Source organism: Phoca vitulina, unplaced genomic scaffold (genome assembly GCF_004348235.1).
Source record: "Phoca vitulina isolate PV1807 unplaced genomic scaffold, GSC_HSeal_1.0 scaffold110, whole genome shotgun sequence".
NCBI classification, from domain to species: domain Eukaryota; kingdom Metazoa; phylum Chordata; class Mammalia; order Carnivora; family Phocidae; genus Phoca; species Phoca vitulina.
In genome coordinates, this window is record NW_022589813.1 from 239,458 (window position 1) to 264,099 (window position 24,642).

Consider the following 24,642-nt stretch of genomic DNA (forward strand, 5'->3'; position numbering starts at 1 on the left):
CATGTTATGAAAATGTTCAAGTGACTATCTTTCTCTCATGACCAAAGATCCCTTGTAAGAGCAGGTAACAGAATTTTTAAAAATCACAGAATCTTACTGTTGGCTAAAAGGCCTTTGCAAAATTTATGGAAAGATGGAAGAGAAAATAAAGGTGCATATGTTTCAGACTTCTTCATTAAAACAGCCACTTCCAAAGCCCAGGTCATTAACAGTTTCCTGAAACACAAAATAGCCAGTTGACTTTACATTAAAAAAGAAAGAAAAATATAAAAATATATTCTTCTTACATTACTTTGCTTTTGGTTTTTTTAAACATCTCAAGCAACAGGAAACAAAAACTGAAACTATAGAAATTCCTTTGTCAAAAAGTTGTATGCTTTTTAAGAAAATCTCCCCGGGGCGCCTGGGTGGCTCAATCAGTTAAGGTCTGCCTTCAGCTCAGGTCATGATCTCAGGATCCTGGGATGGAGCCCCATGTGGGGCCCCCTGCTCAGTGGGAAAGCTGCTTCTCTCTCTCCCTTTCCCCTTTCCCCCTGCTCATGCTCACACGCTCTCTCAAATAAATAAATAAAATCTTAAAAAAAAGAAAGAAAGAAAAAAAAATTTCCCTAAACTAGCATTAAGTTGGAGCAAAGAATATAAAAAAAACCTCTACAGATACATTCTTCTACAAAACATTGCAGGGCAGGGAGGTTTCATTTAATTCTTTTGGGAAAGAACAAGAAATCCTAGACTAAATAATAAAGCTGTATTTTGAAGTGTTTCATAATGAAACTGCTCCACCCTACTACCTCGATAATCTGGATTTCCTATCCTTAAATTACATAGCTAAGTTAATAAAAGTTAAGAACACTTAATATTAGGAAATATTATTTAGTTACCTTGTATCCTGGTTAAGATTATCTTTCTTAAGCAATATTCCCAGGAGATTCAGTATAATTGAGAAATGTTTTTTTGTAGCTGTAGTTACAGTACTTATCACAGCTCCATCAAACAAAGATGGGGATGAAGAACTAAGACTACTAGATATAAAGTGATCGTGCCTGGAAGACAAAGGGAAAATCATCTTTTCATCTGTAATTAAAAAAAAAAAAAAGTAACTCCAAAGTCAACACGTATTTTTAAAAATCTATACTTTCAAGAGCCCATCCTCCCCTATAAAAATGAAAAAAAAAAAAAAAAACCCTGTTTTCAAGAAGTATCTGTACAGTACAGTACCTGGTACAATGAGAATACAATGTGTAGAGCACGGCATACTGAATGGCGGGGAAGTGAACAGCCAGGTCACCATGCACAATCATCAGATTCTTACTCAGCAGGGCAAAGACAGTCGGAGATAGCGCCCACATCTGATGATGTACAAACGAAAACAAATGTTTGGCTCCTCCAAGACACACATGAGCTTATTCCTCAAAATATTTTAAATTTTAAAAAGTTAAAATGACAGGGGCGCCTGGGTGGCTCAGATCATGACCTGAGCCGAAATCAAGAGTTGGACGCTTCACTGACTGAGTCACCCAGGTGCCCCTGAGCTGTACACTTTAAGTGGGAATTGTATGATGTTTGAATTATATAGCAATAAAGATATTTTTTTAAAAAGAGAAAAAAACGGGCGCCTGGGTGGCTCAGTCGGTTAAGTGTCTGCCTTCGGCTCAGGTCATGATCTCAGGGTCCTGGGATCGAGCCCCACGGTAGGCTCTTTGCCCAGTGGGGAGCGTCCTTCTCCCCCTCCTCCTGCCCCTCTCCCTGCTTATGTTCGTGCTCGCTCTGTCTCTCAAATAAAGTAATTTTTTTAAAAAAGAGAGAGAAAAAGATATTGAGCTGTATTTGGCCCATAGGCTGTAGTCTACTGAGTCCTGATTTAAACAAAGTCCTCTGTACCCCCCAATGTAGCAAATTGCCTCTCCTCAATTTTCAATACACTATACATGGCAAGGTGCCCTGTCCAATGAGAAAAAAGGAACATCTTGCCACTCTTAAGCTTTACCCATCCTTCCCTTTTCCTTCTGCTGCTAATACACTCCATTACACCTAACTGCCCCTTCCTGACCCACTCTCCCTGTTTCCAGAATGCAAGACAAAAAACCTCCTCAAATCTATATACAATGTGAATTCCTCAACAATGAAATTTTAGGGTCTGAGTAGAGTTTACTGTACACCATCAGCCATGACTAGCAGTGAGGGAAGGAACTGCTACTCATCGAGTGATACAAGGCAATCTAATCAGGAAAGCATGCAAATCTAAACATCAAACTTGACTTTCCCCTCCCTTCTCTTTTAGAAAACTTTATCCCTTAATTACATCCTATCTTTTTTTATTAAAAGTAATATCTTCCAATCCTGCAAGGTCTAACAGAAGGGAAAAAAATAAGGCAATAATTATCAATCAAAAGCAAGGTCACGTCAAATTTCTTAAAAGGAAGAAATCTTTATTCTATTCCCAAAAGAATATATGAATATTCCTAGAGAAAAGTAGGCACTCAAAAAGGAAGACCATATGTAAGCACTAACGTTAGTGAAGAGGAGAAAAGCAGGGAAGAAGGAGTTGCATATTAAAAGAACTATACAAATCTAAGCTGTGGAAAATGTTGACAAATTTTTTATAAGCATGCTAGAATACATACAAATTCATAAAAGACATTTTTTAAAAAATAAAATACAAAAAATCTTTGAAGCGTTGTCAAGGAAAGGAAGAGGAAAGCAAAATACAATGGCAAGAAAACATTCCTGTCAACTTTAATGATCCAGGCATGTCCTACATATGGCAGTGTGTTCTACAGTGACTCTGGAAATACTGACATGGTAATAGTAGTAAATAAGATAGGTAAACATGCAATGAAGAGACGGTTAAGTGAGAATAAAACAAAGCACTGCAAGTAAAAACTTACCCCAATTAGTGAGTTTTTGGCATTTCCAATTGTAGTCAGGGCACTGAGGTCAAATATAACTACAAATTTTGCATTGTCTACATTGAATACGTGATTTTTAAAAGCCTCATGTTTTATTTCAGAGCAGGCATCAGGAAGTTGTAGACTATGTAGCAGGTTGTTTAGGGCACAAGTCATTTCCCCCAAAATTAATTTATAGGCAGTCTCCAAAACAGGAATATTCTTCAGGCTGAGCACTGCTTGATAAACAGCATGGGCTACAGCAACAACCTTTAAAGAGAGAATTCAGGAAAGTGATAATTAAATGGAAAATAAAATTACTAACTGCATAATGTGATGGTACAAATCAATTTTAAGACCAATGAATTCACTGTCCAAAACACCAAAGACCTAAATTTTTTTTAAAACCCAACCTTAGGGAACCTACATGTGTCAGTAAATTTATGTCAGTAAGTTTATAAAAATCTTCAAAACTTTATTACAGAGTCCTCTAAATTAAAAGTTCTTAAAAAGCCATTTTTAAAAAATGGCTGGGATCAAAACACACATAAAAAGAGCTATTTATTACAATTACTTTTCCTCTATCTACTTGGAAAGCCTGTAGTGGTTTTGACTGGGAGTCAGCTGAGAAGCTAATAATGAAATTTATGACATACACAGTATCTCTGAATTTATAACTTGATAAATTAACAGCTGCTTGTTTTATGAAATTTTAATAAAACAAACTTAATAAAAACAAATCATGGAAATCTGAAAAGAGTATGTGGCACAGTATGACAATCAACAAATACTAAGTTATATAAATCATTTAATCACTATATTTTAAAACATTTATCATTTCACTCCATTTCATTTATGTAGCCTAGTAAGTAACTTGAGTCAACTCTTCAATGACTGAAGTTACCAAAAGTCCTTGTCAATGCAACACTTACCTCCTTTTCTTTATGATAACGCAAAAATAGTAGTTTAGATGATGGTATGAAAAGTTTCTCTACAAATGATGATGGCAGTTTTGTATTTATCTGTTCAACAATCTAAAAGAATAAAATAAAAAGAAGTGAGCTACCAAGACACAACGGGACACGGGGGAGCTTTACATGCATCAAGTTCACTGAAAGAAGCCCATCTGACATGGCTACACACTACGATTCCAACGATAGGACATTCTGGAAAAGGCAAAACTATGGAGACAGTAGTATCCATAGTTACCGGGGATTCAGGAGGGATGAATAGGTGGAGCACAAGACATTTTTAGGGCAGTGAAACTATTCCGTATGATACTACAATAATGAATATGTGGCATTATTCATTTGTCAAAACCCACAAAATGTACAATCCAGAGAGTGAACCCTAAGGTAAACTACAGACCTCAGTTAATAACATGTCAATTTGGTTCATCAACTGTAATAAATGTTCCACACTAAAGCAAGATGTTAATAATGATGGAAACTGGGACACCAGGGTGGCTCAGTCAGTTAACTGTCTGCCTTCGGCTCAGGTCATGATCCCAGGGTCCTGGGATCGAGTCCCCCATGGGGTTCCTTGCTCAGCAGGGAGTCTGCTTCTCTGTCTGCCTACCGCTCCCCCTGCTTGTGTGTGCACGCTCTCTCTCTCTGACACATAAACAAGATCTTAAAAAAAATAATGATGAGGGAAACTACTGTGGGAGAGCATATGGGAACTCCATACCTAAGGCTCAATTTTTGTGTAAACCTAAAAACTGCTCTGAAAAATATCTATTAATTAAAGAAGTAATATATCTAAACTGTATTTTAAGGCCTTAACATTATGACAGTAAAATGTCTAGATACCGAAATAGGATATATGTATCTATACTTAAACATGGGCAATTTTTTTTTTACATTGGCAAAGAGAGGTATAACTTTGGCAGAAATGTTCAGCAGAGTATCACCTAGAATTTGCTTTAAAACAATTCAGTTGGAGGGGCGCCTGGGTGGCTCAGTCGGTTAAGCGTCTGCCTTCGGCTCAGGTCATGATCCCAGGGTCCTGGGATCGAGCCCCGCATCAGGCTCCCTGCTCGGCTGGGAGCCTTGCTTCTCCCTCTCCCTCTGCCCACCGCACCCCCCCCCCCACTGTAATCTCTCTCTCTCTCTCTCAAATAAATAAATCTTTAAAAATAAAAAAAATAAATAAAACAATCCAGTTGGGGATGGAGGCACAGCAAGGAAGAGGGAGGGAGTCAGAGAGGCCTAGATGAAACCAGATAGACCATGTGTTTCTAATTATAGAAAGAGTATTAAGTATACAGAGATTCATTATGCTATTCTGTTTTTTTTTAATATACTTCAAAATGTCCATAATAAATGGGGGAGAGGAGGAAGAATATTTATGGTTAAGAATAAAAACTATAGAACAAGTTTCATATGGGAAACAAAACATAACAAGGTCTTTCAAAATAGTTATCAAGTACCTATATGATACTTATCAGGAATACTAGGTAGTCTTACATGAAAGACAATGTTTCATCAAAGAAAAAAGAAGAAAAGGAATAAAAACTACACCGAGATCAAACACTAAAAGTAAACAGATAACAGAGCAAAAGCAAACTAGATTATATAAATAAGAAGTAATGCACTCTTTAAAAAAACAAACATAAAAAACCAAGGCTTTCATTTCTTCCACACTAATTTAAATTTAAGGGCCTGAATATATACCGTATTAAAAAGCAAGGAAAAAAGAATTCACATACCAATGTGAGTAAATTCAAGACTGAGATGCTATAATCTGTACCGCAAGTCTGGCAGTTCTCCAGCTGATCTAATCCGTATGTAATGACCATGTCACAATGTATAGTCATGCTAGGATCCAAGCTGCCGAGCAAAACACCAACACACTCATTAGCAGCTGTCAACACAGCCTCAGAAAAAAACACTTGGTTTGCAGCCGTCACACATCTCATTACTCTGTATAGAACCTGCAAATGGGGAGAACAAGCAGCTTTTTAAAAAAATTCACATGCTTCCACAGAGTAAGAAAATAGTTTCTATTTAATGCAGTTTGAACTGAAAATTAACTGCCTGCCTTGTCAGTTGTCTCTTAATATTCTCGCTCTCGATGGTTGAATAATAAAGGGTATCTTTAGTAAAATATGCAAAAATGATCTTGCCTAAAATAGTCTAAAGTACTATTGTGACAGAAAATGGATCCTCTATTTCCCTTATACCCAATTTCTATCACTCTCTCTCCCCCAGCCAAAGTAACCAAGGGGCTGGAGCTCAGAATTTTTATATTCATGAAATACACCAGTACTTGGAACAGTAGCATTAAACACAGGAATAACCTGCCATGAGAATAATCTTCCTGCAATAAAGCACTTGGGCTTTTGGTAATCAATCTTTTAAAACTAAATACCCAAGTCACCTTAGCTTATGAACATTCATGTACTGATGATCTCTTTGGAAAGGTTAAGTCTCATTCATAACATATACCTATTTGACGATTATGAAAATCATGTAATTTCCAACCAAAAACCCCGCTAAACTACAAGTCAGTATTAATGTACTAAATTTCTAATAAAAATAAGTTAAGAAACAAAGTGATACAGTATATCTTTCTGTAATTTTCAACAATCACTACATATAGGCTTTAAACCTATAGGTTAAGAAGGCCTAAAAGACATTCATACAAGAATACATTAAATATGTAACTATCCTGGGAAATGATTATTTTCTTTCCTTTTGTTTTACATCTGAGTTTATTGCCTTTATTTCAACATTGACACAGTCACCAAACTACCAACTTTTAGAAAGGAATAAATAAAATGAAGACATTAAATCATCTTGTTCAGGTTTAAAATATCAAAATGCTGGCTTTAATTATCTTCAGGATCTGACATTTCTGTTCAAATACACAATTAACCTACCAAAAATTCATATAAAATATCCTATTTTATTTGGCAATGTGTTCAACAGAAATAAATAAAAGTTAGACTTTTATCCTAACAGTAAAATTTTAATCATTTAATATTTTATGACTGTATCACGCATGTTTCTCCCTTCTTATTCAACAACAGTACAGTTACAGGTTCATTTCTCATGTCTATACACTGAGCCACTCACTGAACTGTAATAGAGTACAGCTAATGTTTGGGGCTGCTGAAGTGTGGTAATCATGCTGCCTCTTATAACTGATCTCAGACTACTAAATATTTAAGTTCTTGTATCTTTATAATCTTGGATGTCAGACTATCAAGTTGTTTCATCCTGTCATGCTCAGAAAAAATTACTTTTTGAGGCTTTCTCTACAGTGCATTATTCTCATTATGTTGAAAAACTAAACTCAATAATTATAAAGCAAAAATTAAAATATTACTTTTAAAGAAAGATTTTAAAAGGATATAAAAAATTATCAATCTAAGAAGGATCTCATGAGAAAAAAGTTCATGCACAGTTTAAAATGCAGTATAGCCTTTTTCTCATATAGGGGAGGGGACAGAAAGGAGATGGGATATAATAGGATTCCCTACTTTTCTGGCAATTTAAAGTAGCCACATATGTACATACATACAAAACAAATGAAGGGTTAGTAACATAGTTCACTAGGTAAAGAAAAAGAAGCATTTACAATACACAACAATTTTGTTTTTGAATGATACTTAAAACTCCTAAAGACACTTACATCTGTTACATATGCCTCAGTGATTGGAGGACCCCGAATTGGGCTGAAGCGTTCCCCAATGCTCCTCACTACAGTACTGAACACCCGGAGAAGCGCGGCCAGCTTGGGTAGCGACACTGATGGAGGAGGAACATCTTCATCCACTGACTCCCCAGAGGCCACATGGCTGAGGTCCTAGATGTGCAATCACAGCACTCTTATTTAAGGAGCACATTGTTCAAAACAAACAAACTCCCAATTTTTAAGTCAATTAACTTTGTTTTTACAAATAAAGGAATTTTAGCCTATCAGAAAAGAAACATGAGAGGCACCTGGGTGGCTCAACTGGTTAAGTGTCCGACTCTCAATTTTGGCTCAGGTCATGATCTCAGGGTTGTGAGATCGAGCCCCGCATCAGGCTCCGCACTGGGCATGGAGCCTAAGATTCTCTCTCTCTCTACCTCTGGCCCCCATCACCAAAAAATAAAATAAAATAAAATAAAAAAGTAATCTGTTAGAGAAAGGAACATGAATCTAAATGTAAAAGTAAATTATACTTCACTAATTAACAAATCTATACTTAAATAAGCCAAAAGTAACCTCAGTAGATTAAGAAAATAATTTTTCAGGGACGCCTGGGTGACTCAGTCAGTTAAGCGTCTGCCTTCGGCTCAGGTCATGATCCCAGGGTCCTGGGATCGAGCCCCGCATCAGGCTCCCTGCTCAGCGGGAAGCCTGCTTCTCCCTCTCCCACTCCCCCTGCTTCTCCCTCTCCCGCCCCCGCTGCTTGTGTTCCCTCTCTCGCTGTGTCTCTGTCAAATAAATAAAATCTTAAAACAAAACAAAACAAAAAACTTCTCATACCAACTCAGAAAGGTAGTGGGGGAAAAATAAATAGTACATATGCTCTGTTATATATAGGTATAAATGGAGCCAGAAACTTTTGCCATTCCTGAATTGGTTTCTGCTAAAATCTTATTCCAGGTATTCTTTGAGCCACTCAACTCAATAATCCCCCCACACCAACATTAGGCACACAAAGGGCAAATGGGGGAGAGAAGTGTTAAATTAGAAAATCTGGTTTACAAATCTAGTTAAGGAAGTAAGATATACTCAAAAAAGATTGGCAAAAAATGGGATACTAGAACCAACATATACCTACATATAATTAAGCACCCAAAATAATAGAAGAGAATTTCATCTTATGGACACCAAGGAGGAGAGTCTTTACAAACCAGAATGGGCAGCTTCAGTGAGGTAGATCAGCATTAAAGGTGGGCTAGGAAAAAAGATATTCTAGGTGTGGAGGCAAAGAAACATGTAGAAGCAAAATTTTCCTTCCACTCTTCTCTGAAAGGCTCGAAATAGCATAGATGGAGCTAAAACATTTTAGGAGCCTCAAACACCAAGCAAGAATCATGGTAGGCCTGAATAAGGAAGAACCACAAAGAAGTTCTCAGAGGACATGGCCAATTTAAGTCATGACCAGTGAGCTAAGAAAGCAAGACCCAATACCAGAGACTTCAGTAGAACCCTTGAAGTTGCCATACTATACTTGTATAGCCGCAAAAATTTGCTAGAGCCAAGTCTTTTCCTGCAAAGCATGATCCAAGATCCCCAATATATGTAAAAGGAAAGTCTTTAGGGGCTTTTATACAACATCAATTCACATTACTTTTAATATGCTTTTGGTATCAAAAAATAAAAACGAACTATAGAAAATGTCTGAAAACTACTAGCTACCAGGAATATTTTAAGCTTTGCAAAATGAGGCCTGCTATTTTTCTTTCAGTCTTTCTGGTAATTCAGCTGGTAACTTAAAAACAGCATCTAGGGGCACCTGGGTGACTCAGTCAGTCATTAAGCATCTGCCTTCGGCTCGGGTCATGATCCCAGGGTCCTGGGATCGAGCCCCATTATCTGGCTCCCTGCTCAGCTGAAAGACTGCTTCTCCCTCTCCAACTCCTCCTGCTTGTGTTCCCTCTCTCGCTGTCTTGCTCTCTCTCTGTGTCAAATAAATAAATAAAAGCTTTATTTAAAAAAAAAAGCATCTAAAAATTTTTTTTAATGTTGCAATGGTCTTGTAATTTCTATTTAAATGTCAAGTGGTCTGAATTATTTTAAAATAAATCTAGCACTGTTAGGGGCACCTGGGTGGCTCAGTCGGTTAAGTGTCTGCCTTTGGCTCAGGTCATGATCCCAGGGTCCTGGGATCGAGCCCTACATCAGGCTCCTGCTCAGCAGGGAGCCTGCTTCGCCCTCTCCCTTTGTCCCTCCCCACCCCTGGTGCACACCCTCTCTCTCAAATAAATAAAATCTTTAAAAAAAAAATTTAAAAAAAAATAAAATAAATGTAGCACTGTTTAAGATTTTTGTTTTGTTCTTAACTGAAATTTTAGGAAATAACTTTCTACATACTCACCTCAGCATATGCCTCCATGTCCTCTAGAAACTGACCAAGAAGAGTGGTAGAAAATGCAAGATCAGCTACCCAAAACGGCTCCAAACTCTGCAACCACCCTAGGAATCAAAAAATTCAAGAGTAGAAAAAAACAAAAAATCCAAATTAAAAATATATCTAAAAGACTTGTTTTAAAAGTTATCTGGTTTTCAAGTTGCATACTTAAACAATGCTCTATTTCATAAAATTAGAACTATTAACTGTTAAACATGCTGATCACGATTAACCAAAGTCTCTTTTAATGCTGCAAAATGAACAGTCTCCAGAAATTAAAATGTGATTCTTAGCCCTTATTTTTTACCAGATTTAACATCCATATTGTCAATATACACAAGACTTAGACTAAAATGCCACTATCTGCCACCAGCCTGGCTTTCTACTCCAGAACCCCAACCACCCACCAAAGATGTCCACTAATCTCTCCAGTGGAAATGGGTCAGAACCACTCTCAGTGTGGTATATCCTATTTTCAGAAGTCCACTGCACCAATTAAGCTAAGAGAAACTATAGCACCTGAAACAAGCTGAAATGTCCAAATGAGGCGTGCTAGTCATTCACTTAAATAAAAAATAAAATAAAATAAAATAAATTTATCGTTTAAACAATTCCCCAAATTGATCCATTTGGTTTTTTGTTTGTTTGTTTTTAAAGATTTTTATTTATTTATTTGACAGAGACACAGCGAGAGAGGGAACACAAGCAGGGGGAGCGGGAGCAGGAGAAGCAGGCTTCCCGCCGAGCAGGGAGCCCGATGCGGGGCTCGATCCCAGGACCCTGGGATCATGACCTGAGCCAAAGGCAGACGCTTAACGACTGAGCCACCCAGGCACCATTTGTTTTTTTTTAATTTTTTTTTTTTTTTTAAATACATAGGTATGATATACATAAACTTTTTTTTTTTAAGATTTTATTTCTTTATTCATGAGAGACAGAGAGAGACAGAGAGAGAGAGAGAGGCAGAGGGAGAAGCTGGCTCCCCAAGGAGCAGGGAGCCCGATGCGGAACTCGATCCCAGGACCCTGGGACCATGACCTGAGCCGAAGGCAGACACCTAACCATCTGAGCCACCCAGGTACCCTGCTTTTTTTTTTTTTTTAATAACCAGGAAAACAAGTCACAAATATCCAGGATCTTTCAATCTACACTCAAGTATTGCCACTGTAATGTCTCCTGCCACCAGCACACACTACAAATGACTCGTGAAAAGTCAATTTCTCACAGGTGCAACATTACAATCTGTACTTACTCTCACCTACCTACGACGAAGTACACAGTCTTCCTCTGAAAGGATATATTCTGCTAACAAGTAATGTTCATTTATAATAACCAAATTACTGGGGCACCTGGGTGGCTCAGTCAGTTAAGCATCTGCCTTCACCTCAGGTCATGATCCCGGGGTCCTGGGAGAGAGTCCCACGTCGAGCTCCTTGCTAAGCAGGGAGTCTGCTTCTCCCTCTGCCTCCCGCTCCCCCTGCTGTGCTGTCTCTCAGACAAATAAATAAAATCTTTAAAAAAAGAAAAAATATGTAATAACCAAATTATTCCTGTGAAGCAATTATTTTTCTTGCATTATGAAAGAAATAGTATGCTGGACTTTGAGGAACCAGAGCTCCTTTCCATAACATTTAAACGACTGGTATATGCTGAATAACTTACCAGACACCTGCTGTGTGAGCGAAGGTTTCTGAGTATGATCTATATGCCATCCAACTAATATATCAACTGTATCCTAGGTGGAGACAAAGAGAAAAGGGCTAATCATTTTAAGGTCTAACTGCTACTTCTCCTGTGGACCATTTCAGATTAAGAAATCCTAGAAAAAGCATCTGTGTTCTACCTATTTGACATTATACAAACTTAGAAAGGGAGAGGGCAGGGCAAGAGAATAATGGAACTTTATGACCTTGAGGAAATGTTTTTTCTTTAAATATTTTGACGTATTAATGTCAGAAAGTACAGATAGTATTTATAAAAACTATATTACTGCACCATTCTATCGTGGACCCTCAAGCATCACTGATTATACTCCAAGAAGCAGAAGCTTTGTTTTCTGATTCCCAAGGTCCTTGGACAAACAACCAATCCTTCTCCCCATCATATGAACAGAGGGAGTCAGGGAACTCACCCTAAAATTAGTGCTGAAAATATGAGGGTAACATCGAGCCACCAAAAGAATGCACTTAACACATTTGCAAAGTAATTCTGGTGTATCCACGTTTTCAAGAATGGACTGTAGGCTGGTCATTACAAGCTAAAAAATAAAAGTTATAAACCATGAATATTCAACAAAACAGGAAGAAAACAAGCATGTTGGGCTCATTATTTAAAAGTGACTTTATCTTTGGCTCAGGTCATGACCCCAGGGTCCTGGGATTGAGCCTCTGAGTAGGGCTCCCTGCTCAGCACAGAGTCTGCTTCCTCCTCTGCCCTTCACCCCTCTCGTGCGAGCGTGTGCTCTCTCTCTCAAATAATAAAATCTTTTTTTTAAAAAAGTGATTTTATCTAAAATTGATTATGATACCAAAGAAAAGAAAGTCTGCAGTTTTAGCTCAAAAATAAGTTGAAAACATTTCATTCCACCATGAACAGGCTGAAAATAAATATTGTTTCCTCTTCTTTAATGTCTCTTAATATTATTCCTAAGTAATGTCTGTTCACATTATTCCTAAATGCTCTCTTTAATACCATGGACTTGATTAAATTTCAAGAACAAAAATTAAGATGTGCTTGGAAAACTTTTCTTTAAAGTACCACAATTACTTTCCAATTCAAAATTTATAGCAAATTTTATAAAATTTATGCTTTAGGTTATTAGTACTTGCTTCAAATTTGAATGATTTAGAGAAGATTAGCATGGCCCCAACACATGAATAACAGACATACAGGCTCATGTTACCACTATATATAGATCTATTTTTTTTAAGATTTTATTTATTTGACAGAGAGAGACACAGCGAGAATGGGAACACAAGCAGGGGGAGTGGGAGAGGGAGAAGCAGGCTTCCCACTGAGCAGAGAGCCCGATGACGTAGGGCTCGATCCCAGGACCCTGGGATCATGACCTGAGCCGAAGGCAGACCCTTAATGACTGAGCCACCCAGGCACCCCTATAGCTCTATTTTTTAAACAAATATATGGCATGCCACTGACAGAATATTTTGTAGCTGTCAGAAACCATTTTTTCCTAAAAAGTAAAGCTCTTCTTTACAAAAGAATGAGGTTGTAACTACAGAAAAAATGCTAGAACTGGAAAAGTACCTAACATTTTGCCAATGTTATAATCTACACAGGTACTGAATATGAATGGGTGCCGAAATCATTGAGTGAACTAGAACTAAAAAACAGGATATTCAGAAGGTCTCAAGGTATCATGCCCAGATTACTAATTACAAAAGGAGAAAAATAAGCCTCCACAACAGAAAAATTCTGGTGGTCATCACCTCAACCAAGTGATCAAACTCTTCATCCCTGACAGGAAGACAAACTGAAGTTATATGCCTGCTGGTGTGATGCAACAGTAAGAATGAACCCAGGAAGTATTCATGACCAAAAGGTTTAAAATCAGGAAATAGCAATCAGACAAACCCAGGAAGTAGACCACTCCACAAAGATGAGGGACAAAAAAGGTGTGAACTGTTCTAATTAATAGCGATTAAAGAGGCACAGCACCAAACTATACACAAGTCTGGGCGGAATCCTGGGTCAGGTAAGACAAAAGCTGTAAAAGATATCTTAAGGGCAGAAGTTTGAATATGGATTGCCTTATATAATAAAATTAATTTTCTTAGGTATGATAATAATTTTGTTGTTAATATAAGAGAACAGCCTTATTTTTAGGGGATGTATGTTGAGGCATTACAGGGTGAATTGTCATGACATGTGTAATTTCTTTTCAAATAGTTCAACAAAAAAGTTGAACTATGTGTGTGGAAATAAAACAAGTGTAGCAAAATGTTAATAAGTGACAAATCTAGATAAAGGACATATGGGTATTTATTATACTGGTCCACTTGTTTTCCTGTGGATTTGAAAATTTTCAAAATCAATATTTGAAGAAATGTTCAAAATATTAAAACTATATGCAGAATAAGCCTAATTTGGTGTTATGATATTTAGTTACAGATAATTTTCTGAATCTTTCCCAAAATTTTTCACATAACCTCTGTAATCAAAGAAAAATGGATTTTTAAAGAACAGACTATATCATTTAAAGTGACTTAAGCAAAATAAAGCATATCATCAATTGTAAAGAAGACATATAAATAAAAGATATCTGGGGCACCTGGGTGGCTCAGTAGGTTAGACTTGGGAGTCCTGGGATCAAGTCCCGCATCAGGCTCCCTGCTCAGCGGGGAGTCTGCTTCTATGTCTGCTTCTACCTCTGCCCCTCACCCTGCTCTCTGCTCTCTCACACCTACTTAACAAAAATTTAACTGCTTGTAACTTTGCTCAAACTTAAATTGAGAATGATCTTTTAATATACTTACACAAAAGTGAAATAAAGCTAAGTAAGGCTGGTTTTCATTTACACAAAATTATTTTATATCACTTGGAATAAGAATTTTGGACGTATTATTAAACCTAAAAAGGCCTAGAATGAGTTGTGTCATTCAGTTTTTGTCTCCCTCAGAAAAGTCAAGTCCCCTCCTATCCAGCTTTCCTCAGAGTCCCTATTTTCAAATGTGCAAATGATTCTAGTACTAAGCAAAATTCAAAGGAAAGCTTCAAAAAAGCGAAAAGACAAAAGAAAAATCTAACTTATTTTAAATCTACCTTTTAATTTGTATCCTTTAACTAAAACTCAGAAAGAGAAATGTTATTTATATCATATTTACTATCAGTAGATAACCCCTATACTAAGTTTCCTTTCTCCAAGTTCCTCTCCAAAAACATTACTAGAAAATTGTTAAGGATAATTTTCTTTCCAAATGCATCAATTTCCCCCCTCATTCTTACCTGCATTACAGATGAAAAGGCTTTCTTTTCTCCTACAGTCTCTAATGCTTTGTAGGTGGCACATAAGTAGAGGAGTTTAACTTCATCTTTTGCAGATGAGCTAAATTTGCTAAAAATCCATTTGAAGATCTTCTCAGCCTCATAGCTCAGAGAAGCACAAAGAAGGCCAAGACAGCAAGCTCCCTCCTGTCTCAACTCCTGAAGCAATTTGCTACTGTGTTTATTTCAATGCAAACAAAATAAAACACACGAAAGGTTTAAGCTTTCAAAGATGACAAGAATGACACATTTTACAAAAGAATGTCTTCAACGATTTTTTTTTAATTTTCTATTCGAACTACATAAAAGATTGAAATTTTATCTTAAATATGCTCTTTACTCTCTCTATCCCACAGTGCCCAAAAGTACCTTTGTTAGACACATTAGCTTTTCTTTTACAGAATCAATTATTCACAAACAGTAAGGAAAGGCCCAGAAATACTAAAAATCAGGCTTCAAATTCCATCTCAAGCTACATTAAATAATCCACAGAAAAGGGCAGCAACAAGGATCAGATAAAACACACTACAAATAACTACATATGATGTAGTGTTCAGTAGGTAAGGACTATAAAACAGGAAATGGTACTAGTTAAAGCACAACAAACTTAACAGGATAACAGCACTGATTTAAGTATATTAATAACTAACTATATAAAATGAAACCATCAAAAAGCAGTAAGGTTCGTGACCTGCTGAGATGAGTTTTTGGTGCTTTCCAACACTGCAATTCTTTGGGAATCCCCATACGAAGAACAGACTGCACACCTTTGTGGAGAACCCCAGTAGCCTCGTAGAGCAGGTGGTCTGAATCCACTGTTGCCCAAAGAAGGAAGCTCCCTTTCACCTCTATTCTCTAAGCAGTTTCAAAATTCTCTAGTTTACAAAAGTTAATCGCATTCATTCATGCCTGCATTAAGAGTTTATGGCATTCCACAAGTCAATGCTCAATTACTCAGTCATGTTGACAAATTAGAAAAAAAAAAAGAAAGAAAGAAAAATAAAAAAAAGGCATTTCCTTTCAAGTGGATTCCATTTGTAGTCAATGGTAATTAACATATAAATACTTTAACATAGATAAAGATGGCAGAAGAACCCAGTAAAACATTAAGTAGATATTCATAAATGAAGCCACCAATGGCTTTATCGTCTTGCATATTTTTTAATAATTTCTAAAAATATATTTAAAGTCTTAAAATTACCCATTGGTTACTTACCTTTCATTAAGCACATCATGTACAGCAGCCAAGATATTATCCAATTGTTTAACTAGTACCTTAAAAAAAAAACCACATGTATAAAAACTTCAAATTCCTGTACTTTCAATAACATTGTGTACTTTTTACTTGCATTCCCCTCCAAATTCTAATCAAACAGCACACCTTCCTTTTCTTATTATTCCCAGTCCGCAGTTAGTATGTATCAGGAGTATTACAAGTTTCCTTTCAGATTCTGAAAGAAATTTACCCATTCCTATGTACTGCCATGATCATCAATGAGAAACATAAACTGAAAAAGCTTATTTACTCTGAAATGCACTAAGAGATGGACTGATGAAGAGGTAAAGAGATACGTGACAAAGCAACATGATAAAATGTTAATGACAGAATTTAGATGGCAGACATATGATATTCAGTATCTATATATATTTTGAAATGTTTTCAAAAATTGCATTTGCTATGTATTTTAATTTTTTCATAATAAAATGGGGGGAGGTAGAAAACTTGCTTTGAACCAAATATTATTTGACTCACCATACCATTCTCATTAATTTTTTCCTGCTCTATATCAAGTTCTTAATTTCACATTAGGAGAATTACTCAGACTGGAGAGAAATTTGTAACTGCTCCTGAACTTTCTTCTTTAAAGGATTTTTCCATTTAGTTAGCCCTGGCCACCAGACCACACCTACCCGTGAACAAAATACATACACCCCAATCCCAATTTCACATATGAAAAACAAAGACATAGTCTGTCCTGGCATACAGAAAGTAAAATTCTAAGGACAACAGAATAAATGTATTAAAGGTTAAAAGCACTTTACTGTAGAAGACACCAGTGTGGATCCACCAATGGCAGGTAAATTACACATCAGGGTCATCAAGTTCTCAATCATTATAATATAGGCCAAATTAACCTAGAATAAGGAATCCCTGTCATTTTTCCTAAGAAGCAAAACTCTTCCCTTCTTAAACCACTCCAGATAGCATCATCTACTTTATTATGGAAACACAAAAGTTATCAACACTTCCATACTGTACTCACCAGCTTATTTTCTGGTTGCTGAATAAATTCTTTCAACTGCTTTACAGTAGCCAGTCTTCGGTCTCTGTCGTCTTCCCGGGTGATCCTCCGAAGAAGATTCGACAGTCGAGACTCATCAGAGTAAGACATCGATCGCTCTGTGAAAATAAACATGTTATGCATTGAGTATAAACACAGAAACTTTACAGCCCAAATATTTTAAAGTACATCAAAAATCACAGTCCACTAAACAATAAAACTTCAACTGAATGCAGGTCCCGGTACACTTTTTGTCACTAGAAGCCAAATTCCAGCAGACTGCTAGGCACAAAGCAGACCCTCAAAAAAGAGAGACCTAAGCAAAGACCTCATTCCAGAGGACCAGTTGAGAGAAAAAAAGGCGGCTTAGAAATTACTTTCTTCAGGGCGCCTGGGTGGCTCAGTTGGTTAAGCGACTGCCTTCGGCTCAGGTCATGATCCTGGAGTCCCTGGATCGAGTCCCGCATCGGGCTCCCTGCTCGGCAGGGAGTCTGCTTCTCCCTCTGACCCTCCCCCCTCTCTCTCATTCTCTCTCTCTCAAATAAATAAATAAAATCTTTAAAAAAAAAAAAAAGAAATTACTTTCTTCAGATTTGTTCCACAATCTTTTCGACATCCAGGTAAAGAGCATGAGTACAGGTAAGAAATGTCTACAGGTTAGGGACAAAGTCTCAAACAGGCAGAAAAGAGGCTATATGATTCTAATTCTCACTTGGTATCCAGTGAGGGCATGTGGTATCCAGTGGAGTGAAGTCTCTTGTTCACATTATTATTATTTTCCTAAGACAAAGTTTTTGTGAACTGCAATCAAACATTCAGTTCAACAAATGTCTAATTACCACCAACCATGTACAAGGCATGATGCCACTAGGGAAGTGCCAAACCAGAACTGTTCTGCCCTTTATTTTTTAATGAGAACAAACAAGAATGCTCAAACAATTGCCAATAAAAATACATTTAAGTACTAAATTTTTCTTTTTATATTTTCAGGTGTGCTATTTAATGATTAACCAATATACAGTAAAAACAAACCACATTAAAGAGTCTAATAGTTTCATTTCTAAGGCATGGAAAAAAATTACTAAAAGAAATTACAACATCTGAGAGAAGGAAAATGATTCTCTTTTTAATCCCTAGCCCATTGAGTATTTCAGTAAAGATGGACACTGAAAATGTCATTAGGTTACAAGCCAGGAAATCTAGGCTCTATTTACAATTCTGCCACTAGCAAACTACTTATCTCTGAGCCTCAGAGGAGAAAGAACTGGACTCAATTATCTTTGGACTCACTTTCTAGCTTCTATCGTACCAAGTCAAGGGCTTCAAACACTCTTAAGAAACAGCATAGCCTCTGACTAGTGGGTCCACTTCTGAAAATTTATACAAAAGAATTCATTTTTTAAAAGCCATATGCAAAAAAAAAAAAAAGCAGCTATATGCACAAAGATATTCACCAAGATACACACAACACATACATATACACACACCACCGTGGAAGCAAATGGTCATAAACTAAATGTCCAAAGAGTGACTATATCCAACAAAGTATATAAATCAGAAATCCTGATTTCATACTTAGTTTTACCAACAAAATAAATTTCTCTTTTAGAAAACTAATGATCACCTGACATTCAAGGCATTTTACCTATACAGTGAGGCTATGTTATAAGGCAGAAGGTGGTATCAGCATACTTAACTCTAGAAAAGCACCCACTCCATTTATAACCATAGCCCCTACAGACCCTAGAGTTCAAGGACCTGCTGCAGGGAGAGTCCACCACACACCAGACATTCATTATCCACTATGACCAGAAAAAGTTTCTTTAAATCTCATCTAGTCTTCAAATTTTAGGAGAATTCTCTAGAAAGTATACTCTAAAAAAGTATTAAAGCCTTTCCTGTGAGGATTTAGTCTAAGAAACAGTTTACAGGAGAAAGAATGCAAACAATTATCATCTGTACATGTTTTTCAACTCGAAGTAAACGAACCAACTCATGTGTGCAAAGCATTAGTAAGAAATACAGCATCCTGGGGTGCCTGGGTGGCTCAGTTGGTTAAGCGACTGCCTTCGGCTCAGGTCATGATCCTGGAGTCCCAGGATCGAGTCCCGCATCGGGCTCCCTGCTCGGCAGGGAGTCTGCTTCTCCCTCTGACCCTCCTCCCTCTCATGCCCTCTGTCTCTCATTCTCTCTCTCTCAAATAAATAAATAAAATCTTTAAAAAAAAAAAAAAAAAAAAGAAATACAGCATCCTGGGTGCCTGGGTGGCTCAGACAGTTAAGCATCTGCCTTCAGCTCAGGTCATGATCCCGAGGTCATGGGATCGAGTCCCACATCGGGCTCCCTGCTTGGCGGGGAGCCTGCTTCTCCCTCTGCCTGCCGCTCCCCTGCTTGTGCTCTAATAAAAAAAAAAAAAATCTTAAAAAAAAAAAAAAAGAAAGAAAAGAAAAGAAATACGGCATCCGGGGGGAGAAAAGGATACAGGTGTTTGTGGAGGCATTTGTGACTGGCCCCCAGTTTGTCCAATCTTACCCTGTGATTTCCTCATGTCTTTGATGGCTAACGCACGACTGCCATGCTGAATACTGGTGAACTCAGGGCTGGTCACATTGTTAACCCTCAGCTCTTGCCCCAACGACTTCCGACCATAAGTATTTTCCCCAGATCCTCCATTGACGCTGTAGCCACCTAAAAACGATATTTACATATTTTAATAGGGTTCTTTGCTTTACTCAATCAATTCCTGACAGTTCAGGATCTTACTACCCATCTACAGCTCAACCAGCCTTTGCTTCTCCTACTCTTCCCTTGTGCTGCCCCGGCTTTGAAATCATCTTGATTTCATTTTGTCCATCCACAGAAGATAAAAGAAATGTAAACTAAATTAAGTCAGATTTTGCACTTTAAAAACTTTTAAAAGTCGGGGCGCCTGGCTGGCTCAGTTGTTAAGCGTCTGCCTTCGGCTCAGGTCATGATCCCAGGATCCTGGGATCGAGCCCCGCATCGGGCTCCCTGCTCGGCGGGGAGCCTGCTTCTCCCTCTCCCTACTTGTGCTATCTCTCTGTCAAATAAATAAATAAAATTTATTTAAAAAAAAAAAAAACTTTTAAAAGTCTAGAGGAGAGATAGTAGTCAGGAGACTTCAGCCTTTGTGATATTATGGGTGGCAAGGAAACTGCCTGTGTGTATTATAATGTACAAAAATTTAAAAAAATTTTTAATGAAGGGGTAAACTTATGAAGTTTCAACAACAGCACCTATTTAATATTTATATTTTAAGCATATTAAGAGAAAGAGAGAAGTAGGGGAGAAAAAGAGAGGGAAAGAGAAAGCTAGGGAAAGGCTGGTAGGTTAAAAAACAAACCAAAAAACATGCCTCTAACAATAAAGGAAGCATATATACCCTTTTCGTCATTCTGTATGTCAGTGTGGACTCTGGTATCATCGTGCCTTTGCCGAGACACCACAGCTGAATTTGAAGGTTGCAGTCCATAAGAAGAAGACCCACCCCGATCTCTGGATGAAGAATATTTTAAAGTATCTGGGTCGGCTGATGCACTATCAGTTCTGTAAAGAGAGAAGAGTATAAGATTAAACTTTAAACAAATATTTTCACAGCCCAACTCATAAATCTTTTATTCAAGCCTCTCCTGCCACTCTAATTTTTAAATCATTACTATTATAAATAAGCACTCCAATCACTAATAAGTCTTTCAACAGGGAAGGGATTGTCAATGAATGAAAAGCTAGCTGTTCAGCCCCTTCTCTTCTACAGACCCATTCAGAAATACGGATAATTACCAGGATTAGAGTGACCAACTCATCCTGCTGTGGTCAAGGGTTAACAATTTTAGCAATGGAAATCCCATGTCCATGAACCCCCCTCTTCAGTCCAAGGCAAAATAAGACAGTTGGTCACCCTTGTCCAGGATTCTCTTCACATGATTTGATAAAAGGAATCATTCTGCCTCAGCTCTCCTCCCAGGAGAGGTTAATCAGTGGAAAAGTTACAGTTTTCCCAGTCATAAAAATAAAAAGCACTGGCAACATATAAGGCAGGGGCAATGTGGCATATTCTCTCTCTCTCACCTGAATTCCTAACTTTTGGTGGATTATTTGGTGGGAAAGTAAATTACAGAATGATATTTGAAAGCAAGCTCGACAGGATATAAAAACACACTAGCTGGAAAGTAAGATAATTTTAATGTATTGGAAACTTCACTGAAGATGCCTTAACTATAGACACTATCAAAATTATAAAAACTGAGAAAAATAAAAATAAGATATCAGGAATCCAATAAAGCTGAATTTGAAGGTTGCAGTCCATCATCTACTTAAAAGTCAAGTAGTGTGTAGAATAATCCCTGATACTTGGCCATTAATAAACAAGTGGTACAGCCCCAAGGTAATTATCCTTATCTAAGGATCAGTTCTATGCCTCAATGTCCTCATCAGTACAACGAGGAGCTGAGTTTCATAATTTCTCATGAGCCTCATTCTTCCAACCATCAAACATAAAGCGTCAAGAAATAAGACAACACTACAACACCATATGAAAAATACCAAGAAAAAAGCTCCTGTCCTATCAATACTACTTCTGAGAGGAACAACTTTCTGAAAAAAATCACTTTTATAGTATGTACTAAAAACACCTACTGAACCCACAATTATTTGGGAAACTTGAGGACACTGGCAAAAGCAGAAACTAGCCTATTCCTCAACCCTTGTGGCTCCTCCCTCTTATATAAAAATGAATTCAGTGTTTGTTTATATATTTCAATTTATCATTTTTTCTTTGCCCCCACCCACAAAAATACTAAACGTGGAACTTAGCATAAGCTCAGTCAGACAACCTGATCTATACTTACTGAAACCACTGTTAATATGGAATGCAAACAACAGGTCCAATTAAACTTGGGTAAATGGCACAAATCTAAATTATTCCTAAAGGCTCTCAATTGGAAACTTGATAAAATTCCATGACCCTAGCATATTAAAATAACTAAGGCTCCGTAATGGAGTATCTTCTTCAAACATCCAGGGTTCACTTGTCAACAAAGCTCAGTATAATGGGGAGCCTGGGTGGCTGAGTCGTTAAGCGTCTGCCTTTGGCTCAGGTCATGATCCCAGGGTCCTGGGATCAAGCCCCACATCGGGCTCCCTGTTCAGCGGAAAACCTGCTTCTCCCTCTCCCACTCCCCCTTCTTGTGTTCCCTCTCTCACTGTCTCTCTCTGTGTCAAATAAACAAATAAAATCTTAAAAAAAAAACAAAAAACAAAGCTCAGTATTTCCAATAGATGAAAAAATATAATCTATGGAATTTCAAGAAAAAAATGAGAATTTTTTTCTAAGCATATTAATCTGTAAGCATTTAAGTACCCCTAACACTAAATGGTGCATGAGAGCTTTTTAAAACAAATGTAATGGCATCTCCCATGTTTTTAAAAATAGCACATTAAATGTGCGCCTACGGTCATAAAGTAGTTGTAGAATAAACCATAACGTAACATAAATTTCTGGATGGGAAATGAAAAAGAAAAGAGAGCTTAAGAGCTTTTCTGACAGATTTTGAACTTGGCTGTATGTATGACGCCTAACACAACCTGGATAAGTAAGCTGCTAGCAAATGAACGGATACAAGATAACAAAAATCTACCAATATTTAAAATGTCTGAATTTCCTGTTTAAATTATGTTTATATATCACATATACTACCTTTACTACTAAGAGGTAAGTATTTGTATCATTTTTCTGGGGACATAGCAGTAAACGTAAGGCAGCAGAGAATATGGGTTAAAAAATGATTTGGGCTCAAATCCCAACTCCAACACGGAAAAGGTAAGTGGGACTTTCCACAAGGTACTTAATCTCCAAGCCTCAGTTGTTTCTTGCATAAAATGGGGATAATACCTATCTCACCTGTAAAGTTGTTGTCAGGCTTCAATGAGATACTAAATTCTTAAATACTTAGCTTACAGGGTATGCTCAAAGTTAGTTAAGACCCTGGGGCACCCGGATGGTGCAGTTGGTTAAGCTTCCGACTCTTGGTTTCAGCTCAGGTTATGACCTCAGAGTTGTGAGATAAAGCTCCACATAGGGCTCTACCCTCAGAGTCTTCTTAAGATTCCCTCTCCCTCTGCCCCTCCTCCCAGTGTTCTCTCTCTCTCTCAAATAAATAAACAAATCTTAAAAAAAAAAAGTTATTAAGACCATAATACTAAACTCAAGATTTCCGGTCTAACATACAAATAATATATAAGCAGTTCAACAGCACAGGAATACAACCAAAACAAGTTTTCAAACCCAATACATAGCAGTTGATTTTAAGTTCTTCAATGAAGAAATTAAGCAATCTCCTACCAATAAATCCATTTCTACCTACAAAGCATTTGATTTCAAACTAAACTGGAAAAAAAGAATGGAAACAACTTCCCAATTTATTAGAAATATAGGTTTTAAAATCCCATGAGTTATGAACACCAAGTTCCACCTCCCCCCCGAGTTTGGGTTTTCAGAAATATAACAACAAGAACAACAAAATCACTAGGGTTAGAACTACTGTCTCAGAACTGTCTAAAAACTCACTGGTTGCCACGTTCTTTTAAAACAAACTGATCAAAACATTTCCAACCAGAATTCAAGTTATAGGTAGTCTGAATCCAAAAGCACAAAATGGTTCAGCATTTATATGAAATCTTGATTTTTTTTAATATCAAGACTGCTTAGGTCTCAAAAAAAGTCAGTACCAGGCTGTTAGCACCAACACCACCACCAAGTCCAATAAATAGAAAACTGTTAACGAACGGAAATGAGCACTTAAAATGAGGCAATCAAAGGCACAAAATACAGATTTGAATTCAAAGAGGCAGGTATAAATGTTAAGCCAGTTATAAGGGCTGGAAAAGCTATCATCTGCCAGAAAGTAGTGTCTGTTTAGTGATAAGAAAAAACGTATCTGTTAAAACTAAGAATCATACTAGCAAGGATCAAAAATACCTCCACAGCCCCTTTAATACTCTAAAAATATTATGGAGAGAGAGAGAAAAAAGAGAAATGCATAAATTTCCCCCAAATGATTAAAGTGAAGTTAAAGCCTGATGTACATGCCACATGAGAGGTAAGTTTCTAAAGCTCATACCTCAAAAATCGCATACTGTATAATATGGAGCCTTTGTGATGTTTTGCATCAAGTCAATCTGTAAGACAGTAGTTACAATATTAGTGAAGACAGTGGGTTAAAACATTTGTTGTTCAAACATGAAGCAAATATCATTCATGGGTTAGGTGCTTTTAGTTGTACTATGGCCTTCTAGGGTTCATATGCTGAAGCAAAAATTGAGATGGAAAGCCACTCTGTGCCGAGAGGCTTAAGGTGGCAAACCAAAAAAACTTTTTAGT

General features: G+C 37.2%; 1 protein-coding gene across 3 annotated transcripts in view; it reads right to left on the minus strand.

Moving 5' to 3' along the window:
• The window catches only part of LOC116628048 (serine/threonine-protein kinase SMG1), a 104,695-nt gene that overhangs the window by 54,661 nt on the left and 25,392 nt on the right, over window positions 1–24,642 (minus strand). For 2 of the 3 annotated variants that reach the window (XM_032398096.1, XM_032398095.1), the window contains exons 2-16: window positions 20,647–20,810; window positions 19,776–19,931; window positions 17,226–17,362; window positions 16,178–16,236; window positions 14,923–15,136; window positions 12,092–12,217; window positions 11,623–11,695; window positions 9,928–10,025; window positions 7,527–7,700; window positions 5,599–5,823; window positions 3,821–3,922; window positions 2,889–3,158; window positions 1,219–1,349; window positions 882–1,043; window positions 98–216 (exon numbers count right to left, since the gene is read on the minus strand). In XM_032398096.1, coding sequence (XP_032253987.1) covers window positions 98–216; window positions 882–1,043; window positions 1,219–1,349; window positions 2,889–3,158; window positions 3,821–3,922; window positions 5,599–5,823; window positions 7,527–7,700; window positions 9,928–10,025; window positions 11,623–11,695; window positions 12,092–12,217; window positions 14,923–15,136; window positions 16,178–16,236; window positions 17,226–17,362; window positions 19,776–19,931; window positions 20,647–20,810 — 2,210 coding nt within the window. Of the gene's footprint in view, window positions 1–97; window positions 217–881; window positions 1,044–1,218; window positions 1,350–2,888; window positions 3,159–3,820; window positions 3,923–5,598; window positions 5,824–7,526; window positions 7,701–9,927; window positions 10,026–11,622; window positions 11,696–12,091; window positions 12,218–14,922; window positions 15,137–16,177; window positions 16,237–17,225; window positions 17,363–19,775; window positions 19,932–20,646; window positions 20,811–24,382; window positions 24,441–24,642 lie in introns of all 3 variants that reach the window. The other variant, XM_032398097.1, reaches the window with a different exon arrangement.